At 52.6% G+C, this 10,000-nt stretch overlaps 1 protein-coding gene across 9 annotated transcripts in view; it reads right to left on the reverse strand.

The window, feature by feature from the left end:
- The window catches only part of EBF3 (EBF transcription factor 3), a 118,286-nt gene that overhangs the window by 33,814 nt on the left and 74,472 nt on the right, over positions 1–10,000 (reverse strand). For 5 of the 9 annotated variants that reach the window (XM_024985939.2, XM_024985934.2, XM_024985932.2 and 2 more), the window contains exons 7-8: positions 5,440–5,521; positions 1,847–1,991 (exon numbers count right to left, since the gene is read on the reverse strand). In XM_024985939.2, the coding sequence (XP_024841707.1) occupies positions 1,847–1,991; positions 5,440–5,521 (227 nt within the window). The remainder of the gene's footprint in view (positions 1–1,846; positions 1,992–5,439; positions 5,522–10,000) is intronic. The other 4 variants (XM_024985938.2, XM_059882110.1, XM_024985935.2 and 1 more) reach the window with 1 other exon arrangement.

Raw genomic sequence — 10,000 nt, forward strand, 5'->3', positions numbered from 1 at the left:
ACCAGGAAGAAGGAAGGAAAGGGAATGACACAGACTGGCCCGGAAATGAACTTCCTAAGTGTCAGCCCCGGAAGGGAGTGGAGGCAGTGTCTCTCCTGGTCCCAGAGAGACCCTGTTGTGTTGTTTGGGGCACCTGGGAACGGGGCAGCAGTTACAGAGGAGCAGGCAGAGACGTCCCCCACTGACGCCAGATGCCTTCTTAAAGACCTACACAGATCAGTTCTCAGAGTCACCTATTTGCATCTTTCACTTATGAGTCATTTTGGGGGGTGGAGTAACATATTCCAATCTCTTGCAAGAAAGTGACTTAGTTTAAATGTCGATTTAAAAAAAAAAAAAAAAACTGAATAACCTAAAAAAAAAAACCTAAAAAAAAAATCTCAAACCAGACTCCTTCTCCAAATAGCTCTTGGTAAGCTGGGTTTTATCTCCAAGGTACCCAAGAGTGGCCTTTATTTTCCTAAATGCTATATTTTCTGCTTACAGTCAAATGCTTTTTCATGCTACTTACAAAAATAAATACTCGTACTTTGCTCAGATCATAATAGCTCATTAGAGGAGGCTGATTTTGGACCCAGACTACAACCGAACACCAGAGGGCCGTGGGGCCATCCTGAACCTATCATGTTGCCAGCGCTGGCCCTCTGGGGAAGCAGGGACCGAGGACTGGGATCCAACCTTCTTAATTGTGAACCTCATTAGTGATGGTTACTAAGCAAAACACACACCTACCTTCGCTGCAGAGAAACGAGATAAACAGTACGTCACAGATTCTAACGACTCTGGTGCCCAGGGCGACCTTTAATTATTATATTTTTGTTCTCTTACACCTTAGTCATTAATGTAGAAAAACAAATTAGTTTATTTTTGTGGACTGCAGCAGATTCATAAGTTGTCTTCCCGTTCTGACGTCTGAGTCATGCTTCTTTCTGATGACCCGCACGGGCCTCGTCTGTTTTCCTGTGAACAGTCCGGCTGCCCCACGTGCAGCTCCTGAACCCGAGACCTCAGTCTAGAGAGTTTGTCCTAAAATCACTTAGTCTACGGGCTCTTTGAAGAATTTAATCATGCTGTTGTGTTTGTAATTCACTTTAAAAAAAAACCTCACATTACTTTCCCAGCAATTCCTATTGGTCAGAACCTCATGCTTTTCATGGACTGTCTTATAAGGGGACCGACCTTACGTTAGGGGGAGGTGACACGTGGAGATACCCGCCTGTCCACACAGAGCAGGTGACAGAGAGGCTTGGAAAGGTCCGTGTCTGTGAGTTTCTGAACCCTGACTTACCAGCCTATCACCCTTACTAAATTTCTTCTCATTTAACAAGAAAAACAAGAAGTCCATCACTTGGAAGCGTTTGGTACACATTTTATGCTGTTTTTTTTTTGTTCTTGTTCCCTCCACTTATGCCCCCACGCGTGGACACACACACACACGTGCACGCGTGCAGGCTGTCTCTCCATGGAGGGCCAGGAGGTCCCCGAAGCCCACGGGACCAGGATGTGAGCACCCCAGCAGGTGCCCAAAGCCTCGGGGAGGAGCTGGATGGAGGCTTACAAGAAGCCAAAAAAAACCCACATAAATTAAAACTGCAAGAAATGCTCTAAGCAAAAGAAACCACTCTTAGACACAGACCAACCAATAAAGTGAGGGCCACGGGGGTGAGCAGGTTGGGAAAGCCGAGCCCCCCGACCCCGCCAGCGAGGGAGGGGAGGGGAGGGGGCTGCCCCGAGGACGTGGGTCTGACCAGGGAGGGGCAACCGGACATGGATCCACAAGGACAGAAAGGATGGCGCGAGGGAAGGAAGCATTGCAAATAAAAAAAGACGCTCAGCGTGTGCCTACCATTGTCCAGATAAGAAGGGGCCGTACCTTCTGACGGGTCCAGGCGGCGCGCCCGCCGCCCGTGCTTGGAGTTGTTGTGCACAAACATGTTGTCGGACACGGCCAGCACATGGCCGTCCACGTTGACCGTGGTGGACACGACAACCTGTGGAGACAAGCGCCGGTGAGACCCGAGCGGATGGGAGCAGGCCCGCCAGGCGGCGCGCCCCGAACCCCGCGGCCGCTCCCGGGAGCCTCCTCGAAGCCACGTGCGCGCACACACAGCCTTTTTTGGCTAATGGGGTGGGTGGGTTGTTTTGTTGTGGCTCAAGATTGCTTCTCTTCCAAACCCGCTACACTAATTACAGTTCAATCTCCTATTATGCTAACAAGTGAATTCAATTCAGAGGAAAAATTCTTCTTTGCCATTAGCTGCAGAAACACCCCTCCAGCCACTCGTCTTAAAGCTACCGTTTTGATTGATCTGTTCACATATTGATTAGATAGTTTATCTAATTAAAATGGGTTCACTGGAGACTGTCCTTCCTTGAGTAGTTGTGAGGATTCAGAATTGCCCCCGCTCCCCTCCCAAAAAAAAAGGCTTCATAAATCAGAAGCTGTTTCTACTGCCCACATTGTATCATCGAGTGAGCCCAGGTCAATGTCACAGTTACAGCCAGGATCTGGTAATGAACGTTTTTTGCATCTGAAAAGACCGAGCTGAATAGGAATAAAGTGGTTTCTGAGCAGGGAAAGTATCCTTTCTCAAGTTCACGGTGAGGAAGGCAAGGACCACTCTGTCTGGGGAACGAGTTATCCGCTGGAGGGATGACTCGGCCCTGATCCAGGTTCAGGCCCTCCCGTCTCAGTACTTCACAGGGGTAAAGAAGGAAGTCACGCCAGCAGGGACAGCTTTGCTCCCAGGGACACCTTCCCCGGGGAGCTTGTGACAAGCACCCCAGAATCGGTACCCCTGCCTAACTAACAACTCAGGAAACAGGAAATGACATCGGCCCTGAGATCCGCCTTGAACAGAGGGTCTCTGCATAATGCATTATCTCCGGGAGACCTGGGGTAGCTGAGACTTGAGCCCAGACGTGAGCCAGAGCCTGGATCTGGGGTGCAGGGAGCCCCAGTTCTTGTTCGGACAGCAGGGAGGGCCAGCTCCCCCTGAAGAACCACAGCCTCATGGAAAACAGCTGGGCAGGTAAGGGGGCACCAGGAGGTGGGCACACGTAAAAGCCTGCCACACGAGGTGGCTTAAAAGCCTTAGCTGTGGCGGGCCTCCGTGAACAAGGAGCCATACACGCAAGATGCAGGGGAGAGTTGGGGCGCGGAGATGGGACGGGGCAGGGCAGCCAGGGGCTCGTGGGGATTCTTCACGCTTTCTGTGAAACTTTTCTGTAAACCTAAAACCGCTTAAAAACAAGTCTGCTAGTTTAAGAAAATGACAGATACGACTGATTATAAGGAAAAGGTTTTCTAAAAGGCAAAGCTACATATTTATATGTAAAGGTATTCTACATATTTGTATGTCAAGGTATCTGTGAGTAACTGATGTCTTATAGAAGTCTGAGGCCCCATAAGAAGACGGCAAGGTGTGACGAGTACCCACCGGACCCACCACCCCCCAAAGGAAGGGACCACCTTCCTGGATGACCCTCTCTCGCTGTGGGCGCTGCCAAGATCATGCAAGTCTCCACAGCACAGGCCCCTCTGAGCCTCAAAATAATACCAGCACCACTGCCAGTCCAGCGTCCCCAGATCCAGGGTGAGACATCCCTGCCGCCCTGGCAGGGGTGGCCCTGACCCCGCTCCGGGGCCACTACTGTCCTGGCAGCGTTGATGCCAGGGTCACACAGGTGCCCTCGTGGAAGCCTATCTGCCAGTCCCCACCCTGGGCACAGAGGGGCCTCGATCAACATGCCCCCACATGGGATGCAGAGACACAGAAGCAACCCCAAGCCACAGACCTGACCCTCTCCATTCCTCGACCATGATAAGTTCAAGAAACAAGAAAAGGTAAAAATAAACACACAAAAGGACACCATTTCTGCTCCGTTGTCTCTATATAGGTCAGTCGCCAAGGGAAAAGCGTCGCTGAGCAGAGAGCGTGGCGGGCTGTGCTCCGTTTCGCGGCCGACCGGCCCGCCATGCACCTACAGAAAGGTGCTGAGACTGACATGGGCTGGAAATGCGTGCAAGCCCTGACCTGCTGCTCAGCTCAGCTAAGCCTCCCGAGAGGCAGGGCGAGCAGCTCCAGACACTGGAGGAAGCCCTTCTAGGAACTGTGAGCCACGTGCACCCGACGCTGCCTGTGGCCACTGCTGAGCCGCGTGTGACCTCCGGTCCGCCCGATGGACCAGCGTGGAGCCCCGCGCCCGAGGACGGGAAGCAGGCCACTGCCTGCAGGAGACACGTGACTCCTGCACCCGACTGTGTGCTGGCCGCCAGCTCCACCCCCTCTGCCTGCTGGGCTGGATGTCAAGACAGGGGTCCTGTGTTTCACCCGAAGACTGAAGCATCACTTACATTTCTAGAAAAGCCTTGAATGATTTGATGGTAAACTAGTCTAAATGCCAAAGAAGCAGCATTTGGCACACCCAGCCTAGCAATGGGGGCCCATGTTCTTCTCTGGCAGGTAAGGACCAGTTCTGTGTCCCGGCCCAGATATTTTTATGATGAAAGTCAGTAAAATAATCCATCCTGTGTGCTGAGAACCCTTCCCCTGAAGCCACCTCCCAGTCATTCACAAAGGCAAGAACAACATGACTGGATTGTAGTTTATCCAACTGAAAACCAACTGAACCCCAAACTGTCTCGCCATCTCGCTCCTTGAAAGCAAATCCTGGGATCTGAGGCCAAGCAGAGGATGAGTCAGCCTGGGTGCAGGGACGCAGTCCAGCTCGTAGGCAGGGAATCAGGGGATTCCTGGGGGAAGGGAAGCTGAGCAGGGGACCAGTCCGCAACTGGGGGAGGCCTGCCTGGAACAAGTCCAGCCCCACCAGGAGGCGGCCCCTCCGTCCTGGGAGGGGACCCCACGTATTACCCAGCGGTCCTCCCCCATGACAGACCAAGCCATCCCTAAGGAAGGTCTTCAGTGTGGCCCCCAAAGTCTAACCAACCAAGTGAGGGAAGAGTGAGGGAACAGACTAAGTGAGATGCTAGCCTTCGGAGGACTTGACTTGGAAAGATCCTTCAACTTTCTCTGTAACACATCCACAGCACTCACCATGGCTGAATATAAGACAGACTTCAACCTAACCTACAGCTCTGATTCCTCTGACTTCGGTGTACTCTGCTGCCTAACGTGCAGAGCTGGGCCATGTGCCCACCGCAAGAGGCACACACACACTCCCTCGTCAGAGCAGAAACTCACATCGTGTTTCCAGAGCAGACCTCACTCTGTTGTATGTCTCAGCGGGCTGCATGGCTCTGGCCAACGCGAGGTGCCACACCATTTCAAAGCATTCGATTTAAAGGTTCCATCAAATGAACCCACCCTGGTTTGCACCCAGGCCCCTGAGAACTAAACACTGACCCCCCAAACTACTGCACAGCAGAGAATTCGACTTTCATATTCCAAGTGCAGACCGCGGTCCAGAATCGCGTACCTGGAATCTTCGCATGTCCCGGGGGTTGCCTGCATTCTTCAAACAGTTCTGATTGCACTTGAGGAAAAACTTTAGAAAGAATCTACAAAGATACAAAAAAATGGATATTTGTTAGGGTTATCAGACAAAAGACACAAAGTTTTTGAAAGGTACTCTTGCCTGGGGAGCCGGGGAAACGACCCCACGCCATCTGCTGGCTGCCCTGTAGGGGGCGACAGAGAGAGAGAGCGTGCGCGCGTGCGCGCCAGGGGCAGCCAGGCAGGCACCCCCAGGTCCAGCTCCCAGTGTCTCCACATGCGGAAGGAGTGACTTACATTTGTCTTGACGGCTAGGGCTTTTCCAAGCTCTAAAATAACAACTGTGACTTAGACTGGCCATTTCTCACCTGGATCTTTGCACAACCATTAACCCCTGGGGACCTGTCCACCCTCGAGAGGGCTGCTAACTTCAGCAAATAAAAACGCAGGATACCTAGTTAAAACTGGATTTCAGATAAGCAAGTAATGTTTGGGACAGGCCTGTCCCAAAGCATGCATGCATACTCAGTTGCTCAGTCATGTCCAACTCTTTGCAACCCCATGGACTGTAGCCCGCCAGGCCCCTCTGTCCATGGGATTCTCCAGGCAAGAATACTGGAGTGGGTTGCCATTTCCTCCTCTAGGGGATCTTCCCAACCCAGGGATCGAACCTGCATCTCCTGTGTCTCCTGCCTTGGCAGGCAGATTCTTTACCACTGAGCCACTTGAGAATTCCAAAGCCTATATCTATCCTTAAAAAAAAAAAAAAAATTGTGTATCTGAAATTCAAATTTAACGGGTCGTGAATTCCACCTGGCAGCCCAACCCTAGGGGCCACCACTGCGTGGGTTGCCACACTTTTAAAGGAGAGTTTTTCAAGTTACAATAAGTACACGTCTTAAGAGAAAATTGAGGATATTGTTTTCAGGGCGGCGATGTCTGTGAAAGGCCTACGTGGGGTTTTAAGGGACTGATCAAGGCCCAGGTGCGGCAGGGAAAAGCTCACCACCCTGGCTGGAGCGAGGCAGGAAGCGGAAGGGGTCCTGTTCCCACCCAGGCCTGGTCTTGCTGGGAAGTGTGACATTTCAGGGGTCTCCAAAGTGCGCTGAGACGCCGTCCTCCCCACGCCCACATGCTCCAGGACAAACTCAGATGCCCTGACTCGTGACAGAGGCTCACGGACCCTGGGAGGCCTGGCTGCACCCCCGGCCACGGGAGAACGGGGGTCTCAGCCCCCCCACCACCGCTGCCTCCTCTCAAGGCCACAGGAGTCCTGAGCCCAACAAAGCTGGGGCCTCTGGGCTGACACGCATCCACGGGGCCATCAACACTCATCTTCTCCATTTTCCTCCCAAATCTCAACATTCCACTGGACGATGACCCAGTTTTTATGAAGCTTCACGTGATCGCCTTGACTTCAACCTGAAAGCCAAGGTTCCTTGCAGTAGCTTATCATCTCAGAAAATAAAAAAGATCCAGAAGATGGAGATTCGCATCTCCCAGAGTATCCGAGACGACTTTCCACCAGAGCAGAGGAACACCCAACTGACTGGCGGGGGAAAAAGAATAGTGGCCACTTAATTAAATTTGCTTACATCCCGCGCAGCCTCGCTATTTTAGGCCGGAATTTACATCTTTTATTAACTCGCCTCACCTATACACTCAGCTCGCTGCGCCTCTGAACACCATCTGCCATCACATACAGTAAGCCACCCGGCCATCCACCCACCAATTTCTCCTAACAACCACTGTGCAATTAAGCTCCACGCGCTCCGCAGCGAGGTAAATTAGGCGCACCTGCGGCCACCCCGCGCCCAACCGCATCAGGAAGGGCCTAACAAGGTGAGGGCGTCACCGAGCTATCGTCCTGTCAGGCAATTAGGCTTCCACTTTGGGGACAGCCACTCCGGTGCAATTACTCCACACATTACCACCCGGCTCATCTGCGGGCCAGAGCCGCTCGGCCGCATGGAGCCGGCCAGGGGAAGCCCTTCATTCGGGGCCTGATCTCCCCCTCCAGAGCAGGTGTCTTCCAAGCCCTTGCTGTCTCTTTAGCCCACTCGCCCTTTCACCTCCAGGGGGACAGAGTGGGCATCAAGCCCGCATGGCCACGCCGTGTGCGGACACCATGGGCCTTGACTGCTGGCGGCTACAGAGAAGGGCAAAGTGGGGTGCTGGGCCCCAGAACCATCCCAGACATCTTGGGGCTCCACTGTAGAACGGGAGCACAGTTGCACACACACACACACGCTTACACATTCTGGCCATGTGGAGCTCTTTTCCAAGTTTCTGAAGAGCAGCAAAAGCACCCGGGAGAGACCTGCAGGCCTGAGTGTGGGGCCTACAGAGCTGGGCTCCTCCCCGGCATCGGCCCCGGTTACTCAAACAAGGCCCAGCACGCATGGGGACACACAGAGGAGGAAGAGGAGGCCTGCGCCCAGTTTCTGCCCTCCTTCCTGTTACTCAAGGATTCGACCAGGCCTCCCCTCGGAGGGCGGTCCAGTCCAGCGCACCTGGCTGCTGACCCGCCCACCGAACCATCCCAAGTACTCACCCAGCCTGGATCTCCACCTGCAGGGGCTCCCTGCCGTCTGGGGAGGCTGAGAAGGGACGCACACATGAGGTCGAATGGTAATTCTCATCCTTTACTCAATTACCCTTTAATTGGCTTTTTCCTAAGGAATATCTGACAAGCACTTTACATATCTCACTTCTAGAGTCTGGTACACAAAGGATTTAATACTCTTGTTATGAAAGGAAAAATCTTTCCTATGTCAGAAAATCTTTGGCTTTAACACCAATAAACTCTTTATTACTGCTAACCATGGATTTGCTGCTGGACAGCGAAGAGGCGATAAAAATTCTAACCTGTCATTAGTACATTATGCTTAATTGTGTACAGTGCGTTCCTGGTTGCATCTGTTGGCCCATCATCAAAATGACCATTATGTACACTAATTCCCTGACCCTGTCTTTATTTCCCTAAAGAGTCATCATCTTTCACAGTAGGTACCAGAGTAAATCAAGCTTGAAATATGGGCTTTATTTACTTGTTTCTCCCAGGCAGGAGGGGAAGCGGTGGCTCAGGGCGCATCGCTACACGTCAGTCGCAACTCCCCGGCAATATTCTGCTTGCAAACTGCGCGCAAAATCCTGGGCAAGTTCTCAGCGGCAGCGACAAGGGGGAAGGTGCGGCGCGTGACTTTGGACATCGGGTTTCCTCTTTTAGAGCCAGCGGGGATTAGGCGAGGGGCCCCACGGGTGAGCCCCCGTGGCGCTTAGCAGCGCTGAGAACGGCACGCGCCTCTCCATTCAAGAGCATCAGCCTGTGAGGGTGGGCCCGGGGTCCTCCACCTGGGGGCGGCGAGGGCAGGGCCGCGGGTCCGGCCCCTGAGAGCGCTAGTCTGAGCCCGAGGCCGCCCGGCCTTCTGCAGGGACGGTCCCGACGCCGCTCGGGCAGGGCTGCGCCCTCGGCGGAAGGTTCAGCGTGGTCTCTGGGCATCATTGCCGCGTCCTCGCGTACGGCGCCACCGGAAGTGCTCGCGGCAGGACCCGGGTGCTCGGGTACGGGGACCCACCGTTTACACAGGCGCCCACCCCGGGTATCCCACGCTAAGGGGCGAGCCCCCTCCGCAGTAACTAATCTCAGAGTCTGCTCCCTTTCTGTGTGTTTAAGCTATGAATTAGTTCATTTATATTTACTTTTATGAAGCTGATTAACCAGAGCTTCTCTATCTGATGAAAATCATTTTAATTGTAGTGTTAGGCTCCTGTGTAATATCCATTACATTATGAACTGTTTAAATTCTACATGGGTATTGTGTAAATTAGCCCTTTGTGAGCGCGCAGGCAATTAGGGCCAAACACTCTCCTTTAAGCGGCTACAGAACTTTGTGGTGTTGTTCAGGACAATCAGAAACAAAGGAGGCTGTTTAATTGTAATTTAATGGAATATCAAGGAGTCCGTGGCATTAGACGTTGGCAACAGAGCAGGAGAGAAAAATTAACTGCAATTATGTTTGATTAAAGCTATCCTTCTCAATAATCAGCGGTCCTGACAGGCCATGGGGCTCTAGTGGGTTCCAGGATGGCAAAAGGTGTTGAGCAATATTAGGGCCAATAAAGGGGATATTAGCATCGCTAATTACAGCCCTGCAAAACCTGTAAAGGGGGCCTCTGTGTATTGTAATGTGTGAAGTAATTGGCCAAGGCCGTTATCAATTACATAAGGAATGAATTTGGTTTGTCAGAGAAAAGCTGATGAGATGTCTCTCATCTGACAGCAGCGCCTTCCTCCCGCTTCCAGGAGCTCAGAACTTGCCCACTTCTACCAAAAGCTGCAACTTCCCAGTGGCCAAGTCGCTGAGAAGGCGGTCTCACCAGCAAACGTGGGGTAATTAATACGGCTCATCCCCTCCGCCTTCCGCCTTACCCAACCGAAGCCACTAATCATGGAATAATGATTTCTTTCCCTCTGGTCAAAGGAGAAACAGATTGTCTCCTTAGAAAGGCAATGGGCTTGGCGCGCGCACCCTGGTGACTGA

This window comes from Bos taurus, chromosome 26 (assembly GCF_002263795.3).
Source record: "Bos taurus isolate L1 Dominette 01449 registration number 42190680 breed Hereford chromosome 26, ARS-UCD2.0, whole genome shotgun sequence".
NCBI lineage: Eukaryota > Metazoa > Chordata > Mammalia > Artiodactyla > Bovidae > Bos > Bos taurus.